This window comes from Falco cherrug, chromosome Z (assembly GCF_023634085.1).
Source record: "Falco cherrug isolate bFalChe1 chromosome Z, bFalChe1.pri, whole genome shotgun sequence".
Classification (NCBI taxonomy): domain Eukaryota; kingdom Metazoa; phylum Chordata; class Aves; order Falconiformes; family Falconidae; genus Falco; species Falco cherrug.
This window is the reverse complement of record NC_073720.1, coordinates 11331334-11350327: the sequence shown is the minus strand read 5'-3', so window position 1 is coordinate 11350327 and position 18994 is coordinate 11331334. Positions and strand designations below refer to the sequence as shown.

The window sequence follows — 18994 nt, the reverse complement described above, 5'->3', positions numbered from 1 at the left end:
AGCTAAATAAGGAAAGTGTCTTGGAAACATTTCCTGCTTGACAAGCTTGTACGGCTCAAAACAATGCTCAATAAAAAAGGCCTTTTTGCTGTAGGAGTTTATCTGCTTGCTTAATTAAATAGCTTCTCATGTGAATATACAGTCTGTGGATGCCAGGAGAGTGGCAGCCCTCGGTGGCAGATCTCTCCTTGGCTGTAGGAGCAGCAGGCAGGGAGCAACAGCCCTGCCACCAGCAGCCCTGGCCTCCTGCTTGAGGTTGCTTGTGCAGGCCATTTCCTTTCTGCACTCACCAGATGGGTTTTGGCTTTTCTTCTGAGACACCAAGAGGTGTGGTATATTAGCATCCTATCCAGAGAAATAAACTGGACTGAGAAGGGGAAACGAGCATTGTTCCGTATAAGAAGTCATTGTAACCACTCAGTCGGCTGGAAGATCCAATCTGCCAAGCTAAGCACATACCCTTTGGTGCCTCCTTCGCTCTAATCCGTTTATTTTACACATTTTGCCCACTGCCCCACTGTCTGTAGCCATAGCTTCCTCTTCCCCTCTCTGGGTTCCACTGAAATTACAAGTTTCATTATCCCTTCCAGATATGATACATACATGTGCATGTGTGTAGGTACATACATATACGCATGTAAATGTATATGCTGAATTCAACAAGCTTTGCTTCTTGCAGGACACTGTTCCCTTTCTGACCTCAGGCACTGTGCCCTTTCCTATATTTCCACTCTTTCCTTCCTGCATCCTTTAACAACATTCACGTTCCTCAGTATGTTCTTACATTCAACTGATGTGACTGGTTTTGCTGTGAGTAAAATAGCAAAGACAACCTTCACTTGGACACTATCTTCATATTTGCACATTCAAAAATTATTAGAGACCATGGTAAAAAGGACAGAGGGTAACAAGCTTTCATTTATTAATGAGGACTTGCAGAAAAATATGCTGTCTCTTGACAGCAATTGAGTATTGCTGCAGTTCAGCTAACTGCTGCAAGCAATTTAATGCTCTTTACAGCCATTTGTAGATGCTTATTCCTAGATTCCTTTTAGAGTTAAGTTATCCACACACAGACTCTGGCATGCAGGGTATTTCCAAAATCAAAGACTTCCGTGGGTCAAGATTTAAACACAATCCATTGGATAAACGTTAGGGACTGAATGCGTGTTCTTCATTAGGAACAACAATCAGGAAAAGATAACATTATCTATATTGAAATTCAATCTCCTCTATGGTTATGTCAGCTAGTGAACAACGAACAAGAAGGACAACTGGCATGCATACAGAATAACTGCACTTGCTTACAAAACGCTTTTCAGAAACAAGCATTGGAGCTACTCGATAGGGCTCCACCTCTCCCTCCTGACCTGCCACCCTGCCCTGGAAGGAACACACATTAGTTTGACACTTTTTCACAAAACCACACTGCTGGTTATTAGTTGTTTTAAGTGCTTACAGACATCTTGATTAAACTGGGGGGAGAAGGAGGCTTAATCTGGATAATTTAAGTTGTAAACTGCCACCTCCTGTCTTGAAAGCTCAAAACTAAAACCTTTTTCTTCTAGAACTTAACGTGCCCTCCAGGGGTCCTAAAATTACTGCGAGCTCCTAATTAGCTTCAGCCATTTCTCTAAATATACTACCAATTAAATAACATCTGAATTATTTAAACAACACAAATCTTTCCTCGTCCTTTACTTAAGACCTCACTTGTTGTCCATGGTTTAGTTGCATTAGCCACCAGGAAGCAGCTTTTATTGAAGACCAAGCAAACAAAAAAGGCATCAACGCTACAGATTCCTACTGCCATGTGTCGATAATTTTCCCTCCGCTACTCAGTGAATCAGTGCTTTCTTTAGAACTTCTCTTACTAGTAGTGTAGCTTTACAGTAGCTCCCTACACAACATTCCTTTCATCTTCTTTTGCACTTTGCCCCTTGTCCTTTTTGTTTATCTTCCTAATGCACTTCTCTTAGTCCAATCATGTTTCTCTCCTCTATATGTTTTACTGTGGTTCAGACAAATGCACTAATCAGAAGAGGATCTACTTTTTAAGTAAATAAATAAAAACAAAGCTCACGTTTTGCCACCATTTTTAAATTTTTCAATTAATTATTCACTAATTAAAATAATACAGCAAGGAATTAAAAGAAGAGCCAAATCACATGATAAGACTAGGTTGACTCTGGAGTAGCAAAGAAAGAAACCATAGGGTTTAAGAAGCTTAATGAACTGATGCCAACATTTGAAACTCATCTCTTTCCCATATGCTGAAGTGGGGGGGATCTCAACCTGAGAGCACATCTTGTAGATCCAGAGTCAAGGACAGTGATTCAAGTATGCCAAACCTAAAGTAAGTGACAACATGGCTGCAGGTCCTCTAAAACATTTCTGTCTTACTCGGGGAGAACAAGTATCTTTTTCCCTTTGTAGATGACACCTGAAATAGCTGATAAGAATAATTCTAACTAATCCAGTCCAACTCATTTTTCTGGGAAAGCATCAGGGATGAGCATAGTTCACTTAACTTATCCTTAAACTATTTCAGAGGTACTGAAGAATTTATAATGGAAGAAAAAACCCACGGTTTAAGTTCTATCCGCGAGGAAAACAAAACGGTGTGTTCGAGCAACAAGCTTGTCATGACAATTCCGTAAGACATGAAGTACCCAAAAGGTGAGAAACGTAAAGAGAAAACCAACAGGTGTGTCTCCCCTCTGCCCACCAGTATGGCTGAAAGGATTCTGTTTATTCCCTCTCACCCTGTACATTGAGAGATCAATCCGAAGTGAATTATGAAGCTGGTCCAGAAGCTTCACAAATCGTTCTTTCTGTTGAACAGAAAACACCAAGAAACGTTACCTAGCATCACTGGTTCAATCAATGTTCAGAGTAAGCAGCAGGATATCAGGGAATTAGTGTCAGTTCTCAGGAGAGCAGGAGGAAGCACTGTGTATGCATGATATTGCACAAACACTATTTTCCTTCAATTCTTGGATTTACTCTTACACTGTAATTATTTCTGAAGTCTGTGTAACATTAGAATTGTCAGAAAAATACTCCATTATCACTCTGAAGTAGAGGCAGAACAAACCCCCCTGATTTCTAGCTTGCAATTTGCACCAAACTTATATTTACGAGAAAATATTGAGAGACGAATAATGAAACAGGTAGAAAAGGGTCTAATTCAGAGCAATGCAACAGCTCTAAGATCTTATCTGTTAGTTCTATCTTCTCAAGGCCAAGTCTCTCCAATGGATTCGGATTGGGCACTGCGAACACCTCCCCATTCAAACTATAAATTCTTAGTCTGACAGGAAGCAAGAACTTTTCCAAAAACATTTTAACCATTAGGGGAATAGACTTTTGTTTTTGTTTTTTTCTTAAAGCGGTTGCCGTTTTTAAAAACAAAGTAAGTTCTGAAACGATCAGATCACACAGTATATTTTATCAACAGCATCACCACACAGAGTTTAATATTATGGGCTCATTCCATACCATCTGTGCTCCAGTGTAATTTGAACACGAAGAATAAACATCACAATGCGTTATACTGATTAATATCTAAAATGTGTGATGATGATGACAATAAACCCATGCTTTTTGTCTAGTCTAGAAGAGCTCCACAGCTTCCAACGCCTCACAGATTTAACGTTCTTTAAAAAGAACAAGTTATTTATTGACAGGCAGATGCACTGTAGGCAAATTACAGAAGTCCAATTGTAACATCACCAAGCACGCGGACATACCCCAAAATTGGAGGCTGCAAAGCGATCCGAAGCAGACACATTTGTGGAGGCAGTTGTGTGTGCATAATAAGCATTGATATTGGCAAGTAAGGTGCTCATCACAGCTGGCACGCCTGGGCACATGTATTTAGAAGAAAGACATGCAAAATGCCTGCAAAAGGACAGTTCTGTAAGTCATTCTGGTGTCTTTTGTGTAGCAGAACTTGACTCTATACTGTTAATAGCCCCCTTATTCTGGCTGGCATCATGAACAGATAGAAGTTCTGTTTTCTCCCCTTCTGTAAATCTCCAGCATCTCAGAGCTTTTTCAGAAAGATGCCACCTAGGCAACAGACATGCTCAAAACAGTAGAAATCCCTTCAGTACAGCCCTTTCCAAATCATAGAACAGCATCTCAGCTATTTGATGCCAACAGCTTGTGACTTAGGTGATAGCCTGCGTCCTGATGTCAATTCCTAGAACAGCCTGACACAAGGAAATCTACACAATTTGCTGCCACTTGAGGCAGCCACAGGTTCTGAGGTAACGTGAGCCAGCAGCAACTGGAAAGCATTCAAGCACAGTGAGACCACACACTAGTATTTCTGTGCTGCACTGATATGTGATTCCTTAGGGCTAACCCTTCCAGCCTGCAGGAAGCACGCACACTCAATTGCATTTTCTCATTTAACTGTTCTCATTAAAATGCAAGGAACCCTCCTGCAGGAAATCTCAAAATGATGCCAGAAGCATCTGGGCTTGTGAAAAGATTAAAAAATCAAAGAAAATTTGTCGGAGGGGGGGAATCAGAGCTTAAGAGGTCTGATCTTATGGGACATGGCAAGTAAAGTTCATTCCAGACAAGAGAGTCGGGCCATTTTTGAGCAGTACTTTTGAAGCAGGAATCCTCACTGAGCTCCTGAACTATATCTGGGAATTATTTTCTAAATGCAGCTCTCTCCCTCAGGAACTCATAGAATCACAGAATGGTTTGGGTTGGAAGGGACCTTTAAAGGTCATCTAGCCCACCCCCCCTGCAATGACCAGGGACATCTTCAACTAGATCAGGTTGCTCAGAGCCTTGCACAACCTGACCTTGAATGTTTCCAGGGATGGGGCATCTACCACCTCTCTGGGCAACCTGTTCAGTATTCCATGAGCCTCGTGGTAAAAACTTTCTTCCTTACATCCAGTCTAATCTACCCTCTATCAGTTTAAAATCATTACCCCTTGTCTTCTCGCTACAGGCCTTGCTAAGAAGTCTGTCCCCACCTTTCTTCTAAGCCCTCTCTAAGTAATGAAAGGCTGCAATACAGTCTACTTGGAGTCTTCTCTTCTCCAGGCTGAAGAAGCCCAACTCTTGCAGCCTTTCCTCATAGGAGAGGTGATCCATCCCTCTGAGGTGTTCCATCTCTCTGACTCATCACAGTGCTCATTAACCTACAAATGATTATAACCAACAAAGCTCCAACGAGAATTTCACAGGAATTCAGAAGTCAGTGTTTCAGACAAACACGACACGCATGCCTGAATGCTAGCTTGCTTGGTACACGGTACCTATGCACCAATTGGTTATTTAGGAACTTGATAAATAAAGACAGACACGTCAAACAGCTTTGTTTAGCTTGAAGAAGAGAAAGCATGGGGAGTGGTGATCTAATCAATGTCTTGAACTACTTAGCAGAGAGGAGAGGGTTAGTGAGAAGATTGAGCCAGCCAAAAATCCTTTTAGAGGGAAGACTGAAGGATAAGCAGTGAAATGCAGGAGTTACAGCACAGGAAATTCAAAGTAGGATTTTCAAATTTGCATTTCAACCAGGAATTTCTTCCCCAGAGTAATACAGCCTGAGGACAGAAGCTCAGAGCGGTGGTAGATCTCCATCCTTGGAAATTTTCAACAAACTGGAAGAGGCTCTGAGCAGTCCAGTCCAGCTTCCAAGTCAGCCTTACTATAAGCAGGGACTAGACCTCTGGAGGCACCTTCCAATTCTTTTCCACTTCAGCTTAAATCAATAGACAGAAAAGGTCCCTGCAAGGTGACATATGTACCAATCATAACACATGCAAGCACCCAGATCCCAAAACGTTCAGCTTCTAATGTGCAGAAGTTCACTTTTGTCTGCTGTATTTAATACCACATTCGAAATAAGAAATGAGCTAAGCACAGCACTACTAGTCTTTAAGAGGAAGAATGGCTAATCCCTAATCCAGGTAAAAGTATCATGACAAGAAAAACTCTCTTTGAAGATCAAGAACTGCATTAGCCTAGCTCCAAAGAGGACAAATCAGTGTCTCAGTTACTCAAACTTCCTATAAATGCCTTCAGCAGCACCTGGGAAATGAGTGACTTCAAAGGTCTATATCAATTGCCACAGCAGACATGTAGGACAAACAACGGTCACAAAACCTCATCCCTTCTCACGTTACCAGAAACCTTCAGTGGCATCCTTGGGCAGCATCTTTGTAAAACAAGAGTGCTCAATTATCAAAAGTAAAATATGGTCATTTACACTACTGAAGTTGGTGTAATTCCTTAGAATTAGTTTTAAAGGTAGTCACAGAAACTATTCAGATAGATGCTTAATTCCAGCACTGTGTCAGACATTAACTTCTAGACTTTGAGGAAACCAGTGATTCAGAGATAGGCAGTCTCTTCCTGCTCACAATAAGACCTATAAGGAGCAGCCATCACTGCCAAGCCTTCCGTTATCAACACTTTTAATCTTCTAAATATTACAGCCACATCAATTAGTTACACCGCCTAAATGCACGAAAGACCACACGAAATGCATCTTACGTCATGGCCTGGTATATTGATTCAATGCCGTAACGCATCGCAAATTCATCCACGATCTCTTGAGCCGTTTCATCAAAATACACCTTCCAGGCATCATCTCCTTTGGCATCAGGGATCTTCACCACCCCATTCCCTTGCACATCTGTGAGATGGTGAAAGAGGTTCTGAAATACAAAACAGGAATGAAATCATATGTGAGGCTGCTGAAACCTCCAAGTGAGTTTCATGGAGAACTTGGAACTGAGAAGGCAGCACAATCACAAACTTCTTTGCTCTCCTCCCTTTTTCTTTCCCTCTACCCACTATGTATTTTTCTGCTTTTAGCTTTTCTTCTTGAGTGCTCCTAGCTGAATTTTTTGCATGCATACCCACAACTTCACTCAGCAGACATTGTGAATGATGCAGAGGAGTGTTTCAATGCAGTGAAACCACAAACTAATTAGATTCCTGAAACTTACACCTTTCTGTCCTCAGAATGAAATGCCTTAAGATGGACAAGCTATTTAAAGTAGCTGATGTAACAGCTCTGTATCAGCTTTTTAATTATTGTTATTATACAGCAGAACAGTCCAAACAGATACTGTATTTTTTCCTGAAAAGGACATCCTTAAGATCACTCCTAATAACTAGACACTCACGTTATTATTCAACATAACCTTTCACTTTATCTAACACTGCAAAAGCTTTCAGCTATCATTACTGTGCAGAAATTGCATATTCAGTTCAGTAGATTTCTCACTAACCCTCAAATTCATGTCACGTACAGATTCATCAGCCTTTCAGACAGCTGGCTCCCTGTAGTGAAGGATGCAAAAGTCTAATGATCTCATTAGGACCTAGAGGACTCTACTTTACACTACTACTTTTCCTGATCAAATTATTCCAGTTGTAAATCATCTTCTTTTTATTATACATAAATGAAAGAAGGTGATACTTAAAAAAGAGATATATTCGCAAAAAAAGAAGACAGTGAGTGATCATGCATTTCAGAAGGGAAAAACCAAACAGCTTACTGTAAAAAATGGCAAATATGTACTGATGGACACAACACAGCCTACTACAAGAAGCCTTCTGGTGTTTTTCTGAGCTTCGTATCTGTCTGTTCCCTGGTAAGGCCAGAAGACACAGCAGGGCTCATCTAGCCCAGCATCTGGATAAATATGCTGTGCCTGTAAGTTAACATTCCTGATACATCTGCCCTTGTTTTATAATCTGAATTTGCTTAAACAGGCTGGACCTCATGATATTTTCATACGTCAGATGAAAGGGGCTTTGCCTATTCTTCCTTATTCAGGCACTGAAGAGACTGACGCTGCCACCTGCTTTGTCTCTGATAGACAGACTAGGCACCATGCGTTCTCCGAGACAGGGTTTTCCCTTTAGTCCTTCTCACAAGTCATCTTTGGATTTCTCCCAACTTCTGCAGCACTGCCTGCCCAGCTCAGTCCATCCTGGGGCAGGTCAGTACACAGTAACTGCAGCTTATCTTCTCTTCCCCCACAGTTGTTCATAAGTACACACCAGTGCAGCAGCACAAAAGAATTTATACTGCCAATACCTGCATCACTCAACAGCCAGAGTCAAAGAGCTCCCCAGTTCAGTATTTACTCACAAAGCATTTTAGTATACCTTCTCCAAAGAAAGACAGAGGTACAGTACATGCTGAAAACATCACTCAAGGAAATTTGGAGTTTTTTCCACATTGAACTCACGGGGGGCTCTTAAGCTGGACCAGTGCCTGATCTCTGCCTGGCAGCAGCACAGCTGTGGCAGTGGGACAGACTGAGCCAGCCAGCCCCCAACGCGAGGGACTGGCTCCCTGACTCTTTTTTAGGTTTGCCTCCCTGACAAACGCAGGTCTGATGATTCAGCATGTTCCCAGGCCCACACAGCAAGGAAAAGGAAGCTCATCTAGGGTACGGAGGAACATTTCAAGGAAAGAAAAATCAGAAAATCGTTTCTTCAACAGACAGAAGGAACATGGTGATGACTGAGCTGAACCAGCTTCTTACCTCATGAAGGCAAGTGTACTGAATATGATATGGGGCCACCTTCTCCTCCCCTTTGATCTCCACGCTGATTTGCAGGCGAATAGCCCCGGACACTGCAGACTTATCTGTTCGCTTCTCTAGAAAGAAAGATCATTAGCAATTAGACACATTGTTCATGGTCAGAACAAAACTGGGGTGACAACACTGGAAAAGGAACTGCTGGAAGCTCAGGCTGAGCCTGTGATCAGAGTCACCATGGAGAAAACTTTCTAATACACCCTCACTATGACACATCTAGCCAGAACAAAGTATGTTTCTAGATGTAAGACAGTCTTTCTGACAGCAAATGTGCTACAGGATCTCAGATTCAGTCAGCTGAACTGGAACCACCAAGGACAGAGCCTTACCCCTAGGAACAGGGCTGACTGATGTGGAACTTGTTCATGACTTCACCATATTCCTGAGCTTCTAGGAATTACTGGTTTTCCCTGTCAAGAAGATTTTGGACCTCCTAGGATTATTACTATGCCGGTCAATTCAGCACCATCTGGTTACTTCCCAGTACCTTCCACAACGTTCTATTTTGGTCACTGGGAAAGGTCTCAACAACTTCCCAGCCCAGTGCAGTGTACTTGCAAGTCTTACAGACTAGTGAAATGCTTGTGTTTGCATAAAAAAGGGCACAGGATAGGAAATGTGTCCACCAGCACAGGTGGAATCCAGCCGTCCTCCGAGCATTTTACCCTTTGTACTTTCCAATGCCTGACAGGGAAAGCGTTCTGACATGTTAGACTCCTCTTCATTTTAACTGAGATCAAAGCCGTGTAGCTGCTCTACAGCACCATCATACACCCCTTGATATCATGTGAGCCTTTTTTTTTTTCCTTTCTTGCAAACTGTCTGTATGCACCCAAGCACTCTCAAACATTCCCAAACTAACATGTGACATGTTTTCAACTCCAAAGCCCGGCTCACCAAGGTTGTACCACACATCCATTTCTCCACTCAGAGTACGGACTTCAATGATTGTCTGCCCCAGGAAATCATCTGACTCGCGTTTCAGTCTCTGCTTGACACGAGACTTGATGTCATCATCTTCATCCCACACTCGCACCTTGATCCGGTCAGAAGAATTATGGCACTCACTGCAAACAAGACAAACACAATGTGGAAGAGCACGTAATGCAGCCAACTTTTATATGCTACATGCTTCACATTCCTCTTGACCCACTTGTCCAACAGTAGAGGAATGCATAAACAAAATCTAAATAAACAGGCATTGTTTACAAGTGAAGCGTCTGATAGGAACTCCACAACAACATTTTGGTGCAGGCTCCTGTGACACGGTAGGTACTGAACTTCAGATGTATGCTGAAGGAGTGCCCTGTCCTGACTGCAGCCACCAACTTCAGGCTTGCTAAGTGGCTGTGACTCTTCTACTCATGCTCACTCTCAGCAGCAGCTCGCTGAACCTGGGAATTCTCTTCACTGTTACTGCTTTTGCTGTGAAGCCCACAAAAGCCTGGTAATAGCTAGGCTGGTAATCTCAGCGCATGCACCCCAAAAACGCTGATAAGCATCTCATTAGTTTCTGATAGCTCTCTCCATCAAGGATCTTCTGTAGGCTTTAAAGATTACGTTAAAGGCTTGTGTTTATGCAAGTGCGGTATTTAGGATAGTATGATCAAGGTCTAAGACAAACATCCTTCATGCCATTTTCTAATAGAAGAGAAATAGCTCAGGCAGAGGTAGCTCTCTTACTTTGAGATAGTTACAGAGCAGTAGTGTATTAACATCTAATACATTACAGTCAGATGATATAGACATCGCCTGTGTTTGGGAGGAAAGGGTGGGATACAGTAGTTACAAAGTTGGTGTTTTTTTATTTATTAGCATTGATTCTGCCTATTATTCACAGCTCAGTCTGATACTTTGTGCTCTGGGCAGAGCAGTAAAGACATTTTCATTAAAAAAAGCAATTTATTGTTTGCTGAATTGGCACCCTCTAGCTTAATGCACAGGCAAAATTTGCTGCCTCCCCCTCTTTTTAAGTGCTCAGATACCTTCTGTAGATCCAAATAGGCTCCTGGATGTCAGAAGTGGGTAGAAGCAGCTTATAAGAGCTCTGCTCATTTGCAGGGCATGCAATACAATAAAGCAATCTGAATGCTCATATGAGACCATGACAAGGGTGATTACTCACCATAACCACTACAAACGTCTGCCCTCAAGGAAATAAAACCTATGAAAACAGGCAAAGTCTGCTCAAGGCCTGTTTTCCAGCCTTTTTAACATTAACATGCTGCATCTGTTGCTAAGTAACAGAGAGAAGGAAGAAATGGGTCACAAGTGATCTGCTAAGCCTGGTCAATAAGATGTGGCAGTGACTGGTATTAGCAAGCTCTCTTCCAAGAAATCATTTGGGCTGCTATTGCCACCATTGTCATTCAGGACCGCTTAACAGATGTCCTTGCAGCTCCTACTGATTTTTCCAGTACAGAGGAATAGATGGCAATTATACAGGGAAAGTTAGAGGTGATTCCATGCAGTTCTGATCAGGAGCAGAAAGCATTGCTGCTCCCTGCTTTTGCTGTGCAATCAAAGCTGTATTTAGACTCCAGACATAAGAAGGTTCAGTGTTTCTCTCCTGCCTTTATTTGCCCCTTCCTCCTCCTCTACTTCAAGGATGTCTTCCTTTAACAAAACTGTGCAGCAAGCATTCACAAGCAGGGAATGCTTGGACTGCTGCTCTCTGTAGCTCTCAAATTTATCTCAGTACATTGCCATATATACCAGCAACACAGCATAAGCATGTAAAAGTCCTCTGTTCCTGACATGGTGCACTAACGTATAGCCTGGCAGTACCATAGAGGCTTAGTGTTCCGAAGTGCATGGGCACTAAAAACACAGACTGGCACACAGTGCCATTTACAAAGCACTAGCAAGTTAGCTCCTGACTTCTTCAGACTTCTGGCACACCATGACTTTTTTTTTTTTTTTTTTTTTTGTTAGGAGTGCTTTGATCTTGTTTCTTTGCTACCAATGGTCAGAAACTTGCTCTTTCCTTTAGGAAAACATTCACTGTTTAGACCTACAGCTACCTTAAGTGGTCCCACATGCATCACTCCATGCTCCTGGATATCATCCTTCACTAGGCTACTGCAACCTAACTCACTACTAAGTGCCTCAGGAAACTTTCCAGTAGCATTTACTGAGCTATTGAAGCTTCTATTTCATCACACATTTTTTGGCTGTTTTTAAGAGACTGCTCCACCCGTATTCCTTAAACTGCTCCCATGCCATAGAGTAAGCCTTACCACTTGCTCACAGCAAAACATCACCATCTAGGTCTGTAGAAATCACAGCTCTTGCTTTCAGTGAAGCAAGACAGTTGTGTCAAACACCAGTTCACCTTACAGGGAGCACCCCAAAACAGAACATTGAATAGTGGGGTCTTGGGCTTGTTGGCTAATAACAAGCTTTCTAACTAATGAGAAATTATATTATGCATCACAACTGCTAACATCACAACAGGCTAACAAGCTCTGCTGCTAGAAACTTTCCCCTTCATTAACACAGGAGCCGCCCCACTTCTTCCTACTTTTTTGTGAAGCTTGATTTCACTGTGTGCACATGTACGTCCGTCCAGCCTCCCACAGCTGAGCTCCCACAGCTTTCCCAAGAGGATACAGAGAGAAGAAACACTCTGTGACCCCATTGCAAGGAAGAAACTACCAAAAGCTTTCAGGCCCATTCCAGAGTGTAAGAGACAGGAAACTAGGTTCCCTTTGTACATGGCTCAGAAATTGTCTCTTTCTTTTATGTGCATATTGTCCTGACATTTACACTAGCGCTATTTTTAAAGAACTTACTTTTACAATTCAAGGTACCAAGTAAAGTAAAATTTTCAAGAAAAAGCACACCAAAACTTTAAGAAAAATTAAAATCAAATAAATAGTGAATTTTTTTCCATGAGGTTTTTCTGCCTGAAGCCAGTGGTGGCAGAAGCACTGCAAGCAGCTGAGTCTGGATCTGCTGACTTGCCTTCTGTCCCACTCTCTACCTCCATCTCTTCTGCCACGTTCCCCTCTGGCCTTACCCAACCCCGAGCCAGCAGTTCCCCACACACATCCCCTGCACTGTCAATACTCCAGTCTCTTCCCATGCCCAGCTAGCAACTGGGCTGAGGGGAAGCACGCAAGCACACGAAGCTGTAGTTAATTCTGGTCTGCACACACAGTGGCTTGCCCACACACACGCTAATTGGTATACTGGTGGCTAAACAGAACAGACAACTGCTGAATTTACACTACAGTGCCTCCCACAATGAAGTTAGTGATTTGTATCCTTCTAATCTAGCTCCAACTTTCACAAAAAAAATTGTAGAAAGTAATTCTTAGTCCCAGGCCTCTGTCCATCTGTAAAGGTTGGCCCAAATTGGCTCAGATGATGTCAGGCATCTGGGATGGACTATTGCATGTGCCTTGTCATCTCCAAGAAGTGAAGAGAAAGAAAAAGAAGGGTCTAAGAATGACCAGGACACCACTTTTGGTCAAATGATTCATATTTTGAACCAAGAAGCCCAATGACATGTGTGCTGGATTTGCTAATCATTTGCTGCTTGTGCTAACAACATTTTCAGGACTTGAACTTCCACAGGAACGCTAAAGCCACAGTCATAAGCCTTGTTAAATTGTGGCAACACTGACAGTTTGCAAAAGTTCTGCCATAAGAGATACGAAGGTATACATACAAACCATGTGCCTAGCAGTTCACAGAATTATCTTTACCCACAGTAAAGATTGTAAGTTTAAAGCACAGAGTGCGCTACATTGAAAACCTATAACCTTCTGACACCATTAGCTCACACTGGTGAACCGACACTTAAGAAGACAGAGTCTGGTAAATAACCATTAGGGTGAAGGTCCATTTGTATCACATCCACATGAACTTTTCTTTCTAATCAATTTCTCATCTCAAGAAAGGTGTTATCAGCATGTTAACCCTGCAGGACTCACCAAGCCCTCAGTTTCATTCCACTAATGCTGCAGTGAGACCCAGACTGTACATCCCTAAAACGCACTGTGCAGACTGGAGAGGTGCAATGCCAACATGACCTTACTGCTCCATAAAGATGCTTCCTTAAATTATGTTGTTTTCTTATATTTTCTGCCTGAAGAATAGGAGAGCCCAGAGGCCTCAAATGCAGCCAGGACTCCACTGTGCTTGGCAGCTTCCAGAGCATAAGACAGCCCCTGCCTTGCAGAGCTGCCAGGCTGATAAAGACAAACAAGCAACAAATAGATGTAGCAAGAACAAACAATGGAAGTGAGGGAACAGAGGAAGCATCAATATTTTGCAGATTTAAAAGTAGGTCAGTTCAATCCCAGAACCAAGTAGCTTGTTGTGTTTTGTTATTTAAAAAATATGGTTCAAGGAGTCTAGTGAGTATCTATATGGCCATATTCTGTGAGCAGTTTGCCTTCTGCACCATGGTAGATGCAGCTGTCAGGAAGGGCCAGAACAGGGGACATTTCATGCAATGGTAGAGAAAGACCAGCAGACGGACAGACAGAGCAGCGCTGCTTTCAGAAATAATGAATAAGAGTGCAGGAGGTGGGGAAATGCACAGGAGAGAACAGATCAGCAAGACTTTAGGACCTGTGATCATTTCAGGAGGTTCTGAGCTTCTGAGGAGCAAAGCTTCAAAACAAAGCAAAGTGATTTCTGGAAAATGAGAAAGGAAGGAGTAGTAGCAATCAGTATGAGGAAGTCCAGTAAAGAGTTTTAACAACACACACAGAGGGAACAGAAAAATAGTTGTCTATGGGAAATGGTTTGGATGAAAAAGCAGGAAGACTTGGATGCGGTTCAAAGGAAGCATCTTGACATGGCAGGGTCCAGCTGTCAGCTCTGCTGTGGCCAACCTCAATGGGAATGGAAGGCAGAAAACTTCTCAGGAAATGTTAATTTTTAAACAATGCCAAGTATCCTATATCAGGGAGAAAAAAGGACAGTGGATAAAACACCAAAGGCAAAATCGAAGTGGTAAGAGAACAAAGCGAAAATCCTTAGTAGCTTAGAAGTTAAGCACAACAGCACAATGATATGCCCTGAGATCCAGCTGTTGCTGTCTAAGAACAAAGTGAGTTTTCTGTTCTTACTAGCATGAAGCTCTTTTCTTGGGGAAACAAGTACAATCATTTTGCTGTTACCCAATGCTGTAACACTGACTGACAAATTAATGGTGCAGCTCTCCTAACTACAAAGAGCAGATAAAGTGACTCCGAGCATTATGCCCTTAACTACATTAACTCAGCTTCCCAACAGGTGCTTGCCACAAGGCATCAGCTCTGCCTGCATTCACATTTAAGTTTCACATTATTAACTAAGAAGGGAAACAAGCAGGATTTTATCAGAGTTCCAGTTTCAGTATCTGTGGTACCTGGAGAACAAAGAAAACAAGACAAACTGAATGGTACCTGCCATGCAGTGAAGGGAGGCTGAAGGTACAGAGTTACAGCAACATTTATAAACACACTGATCTCAGAAGGGGAAGTCTAAAATACAGCTCTGGAACAGTCACATGTAACCACACAGGTAACTGAAAGATGCTGAACTTGATAACAGGCTCAGCAGCTGAAAGGAAAATCGCAGAACCAAATAGAAGCTTTTGGGTGACAACTCAGTGGTTAGCTGTACAATAGCACCATCCCTAAAGGATTAACAGGAATGTGTATCATGTGGGGCTCTGCATATCCTAGTAAAATATTGATTATCTGCTGGCAGGAGGCACTGCATTTATTTTAACTCAGTCTTCTGCAGTGATAATGTGTCTTGCAAACTGTTCGTTGACAATGTAATCTGTTCCAGACAATGATTTCAAACTTACCATTGAAAGCTTCAGACACAGCAGTACTCAGACCATACAACTTCCAGGGGATATTACTATATTACTGTAGAATGAACAAGTCATTTTGGGTCTAAACCAAGAAAAACAGCAACGTCCTGTTTGAATGCAGTAACTTCTAGTGCTCACAGTCATTAAAGACTGGGGCACTCCCTGAATAAAAGGTATGGACTAGCAGCCTCCAAACAAGCCCAGAGCCCTCCCTCTTAAAAGGATATTCTGCCCCGTGGTCAAGTTTATTCTGCTAAACACTGTCTGCTATTGTAACCCATTCAAATGGATGCTCATCTTCAGCCTTTACAAAGGAAGATACTAGGAAGCCTGTATTTTCCACTGACAGTCTAAACTATGTCTAAATGAGGAATTAATGCCTTGCTCCAACTGCACTGAGTAGTGCAAAAAATATCTTCCCTCTAATATTACTGGGCTGTTTCCTAAGGAAATGAGAGTTATGCAGACTTGTTATGAAAGCTTCTATGTTCCAAGTTTTGTGAAAAAATTACAGCTAGATGGAGAAAAGAAACCCACAGCAGCTGCCATCCCTGGAAAGCCTGCAGCCACCTGGCTCCCATGTACCAACTGATCCAGACAACTCAGAGCCAACTGCAGGCAGAACATGTGCTGCCTTCTGTCCAGCCAGAGTTAAGGGCAAGGGAAGATTGCCGAGGGCACTGAGGAGAAACTTACATGGCAAATGAGAGAGGCTACCTACAAGCCTGCTCATCGTAACTACAGGAAAGGGACAGGAGATTATTGCAGAAGGGGAATGGGATGTAAAACCAAGGGAAGCAGGGTTTCCTCAATACCTGCTCACAGAACCACATTTCTGTATTGCAGCGATACCTGGAGTCCTCCATCAAGCTTCATCCTGCCAAGCATCACACACGCAGAGCCTCTGCATCAAGCCTGCAAAACTTTGAACTGAGCAGACAGGTATTTTCATAGGTCTCCAAACTCCTATGAAAGACACAAAAACCTCTCTACAACAACACACTTCCTAAAGCTAAAGATGTAAATATACAAGCAGACAATTTCTGGAAAGAAACAGGACCTGCAAACCACCTGCACAGACAACATGAATATGTTTATTCTGGTCATTAATCTAAGCAGATGCCTACCGTGACACAGGCTAGTAATGACCTAAATAGCACTTATAATGGAAACCCAAAGTGTCTCCAACCTTGCCTTTTCTAAAGTAAGGTTCTAAATCTGGACTTCTGAATTGGGTCAAGCCTACCACAACTTTTTTTTCTGAAAATATATAGAAAAGGAACTAAGTCATATTTAAGGAGAAGTATTTAAGTTAATATACTTTTCCATCCATCACTGTAAATAAGCGAAGAAAAACTATTTGAAATAGGCTACTGAAGGGTTAAAAATTTTAAAATGTGTTCAATCTGCTTTTCATAAATTTATAGTGAGTCTGTAGAAAGAATTTTAACACTCAGTTGTACATAGCCTGCCTCAGTTCATGCCATGGATTACAGTAACAATGCTATAATTATAATGACTGATGCACACAGATTTCTGGCTCTGTATCCAGCCTTTGGAAAGACACTGGAATTGTGACTGCATAAGAGACACTGGGCATTTAACGAACACCAGCTATAAACAAGTCTGTCCACCAAGCCAAACAGAAAAGGAACAGCAGCTGCTCATATACTGACACACACGTTAGTTACTGACCTGACCTCCCGCTACTCGTGTACCTTGCATCCACTGAAACATTTACATATTCTGAACACCAAATTTTTCACGTTTACTGCAAGGTAAGCTTTCAATAACTACCAGCACACCTTTCTCTTACTATAACAAATTAACTTCATTCTAAGAAACAAGCATACACCCCCAACCCTTTAAATTTGACAATCTCTTGATTGTCCTGACAATCTTTTCTAAAAAATCTTGGTATGTAATGGGTATTTTTGGCCTGCATATGTTGATTTGAATTGCCATTTTATTATAGGGTAGAAAATCTTAAAAATTTTCAGAGTTGTAAGCTGAAAAAAGATCCATAAATATTAAAAAAAAAAAAAAAAAAAAAAGAAAATTAGCATGTAGAAGACCAGTGCTGCATACACTTCTGAATGACTCGCTTCTCATCCAGCGTAAGGTGAGCTTTGACATCTACTAATGAAACCACACATTGATTCCAGTACTGAATGCCCTCCTGCCATCGATCTGGTCACTGTTCTCATTTCCTTCATCTCCTCCTGCTATTCCAAGGCAATTAAAACAACCACCTAGACATAGGCAAAACAGAAAGTAGCACCAGTTCTAATGCCCAACAGCATATTATCTGCTGAATCACAGACATGGCGATAAAATCTAAACAGTGGCACCATTAGAACTGTGACATTTATCACATTGCACTATCTATCTTTAAACACAGCATTTGTTGAGGCTTCTAAAATTAGAAGGGAACACACTGCAAATACCATGGTAACTACTTGGCATGGTAAATCCAGGTCCTGAAGATCTCCCACACAGACTTACTGCTATTGTGACTAGTTATCCAAAATGCACTAAGTATACTTACTACTTACCAAGCAGTAATGTTACCTTGGATTAAACTAAAAATAAAGCCAAGGGTTTACTCGCTCAAAATAGCATGAAGATTTTTCTGACATTAATGAGTAGCTAAAAAATACTTTAAAAACAATTTTGTTTGTACTGTACAGTGTAAAGACAAAGCTGGGCTGATATGAGCCCAATTTTAAAACACAAACAAATTTCAGTGTGCTGAAAGAGCTCCTCTCAAGCAGCTTAGGAAAAAACAGGGAAGAAAAAAAAAGAAAAGAGAGAGAAGGTGCAAGGGAAGAGCTCACACATTAAAGGGAATGAAGATGTTTAAGGTTGACTGAGATCATCTAGAATCTTCAGAAAACAGCTGCTGGATTTCATGTCTCCATTTTGGTTTACAACATGTTCAATGACAAATTGAGGGTACTATTTACTTACTCAACAAAAGCAGGATGGAATAATACATTCTTCAGCCTTTTGAGAGCAGTTAATATCTAAAGAAATGCACCTCCAGCATTTACTTTCAATTCAGACACAGATACATTGCTCGTCTTGAAAGCAGATAATCCCTCAAGTTATTGCTACACTGATTTTCCAGAACTGAAAGGGAGACTAGTAGTGTCACAGACAAGTAACTACCTTTAACCTTTGTTGGTCAAACACCAGTAGCAGGTGTCAGCAACAGGTCATGAGAAGTTTGCTTAGTCTTTTATACCAACTTCTTTTATGTTACAAAGAATTGTGAAAGTATGTCTACTAGCCAGGAACTAAAGCCTCTGAGTTAAAAGATTTTCCTTTCTCTTCAGCTTTCTCTAGAAACATCAGTGTAAGTGTTCGCAGAGCAGACAATTTATATATACACAAGACAGATGAGATGAACAGGTATGCACTACGTAGACTGTTAAAGACATCAGACCTCCAGACACGCACACACAATGCTGAGCAGAAATAAACCCATCATACATTCACTACAGGTGATGTGGGAATGCTGTCAAAGCACAGCTGTCAAAGCACAGATCATACAAACAGGCAAAATGGGGCT

The 18994-nt window shown here is 41.7% G+C and overlaps 1 protein-coding gene across 13 annotated transcripts in view; it reads right to left on the bottom strand.

Moving 5' to 3' along the window:
- Nucleotides 1-18994, bottom strand: part of UNC13B (unc-13 homolog B) — a 214306-nt gene that overhangs the window by 52503 nt on the left and 142809 nt on the right. For all 13 annotated transcript variants that reach the window (XM_055699323.1, XM_055699327.1, XM_055699328.1 and 10 more), the window contains 5 exons: nucleotides 9495-9664; nucleotides 8541-8656; nucleotides 6529-6692; nucleotides 3753-3903; nucleotides 2766-2834 (listed from right to left, as the gene is read on the bottom strand). In XM_055699323.1, the coding sequence (XP_055555298.1) occupies nucleotides 2766-2834; nucleotides 3753-3903; nucleotides 6529-6692; nucleotides 8541-8656; nucleotides 9495-9664 (670 nt within the window). The remainder of the gene's footprint in view (nucleotides 1-2765; nucleotides 2835-3752; nucleotides 3904-6528; nucleotides 6693-8540; nucleotides 8657-9494; nucleotides 9665-18994) is intronic.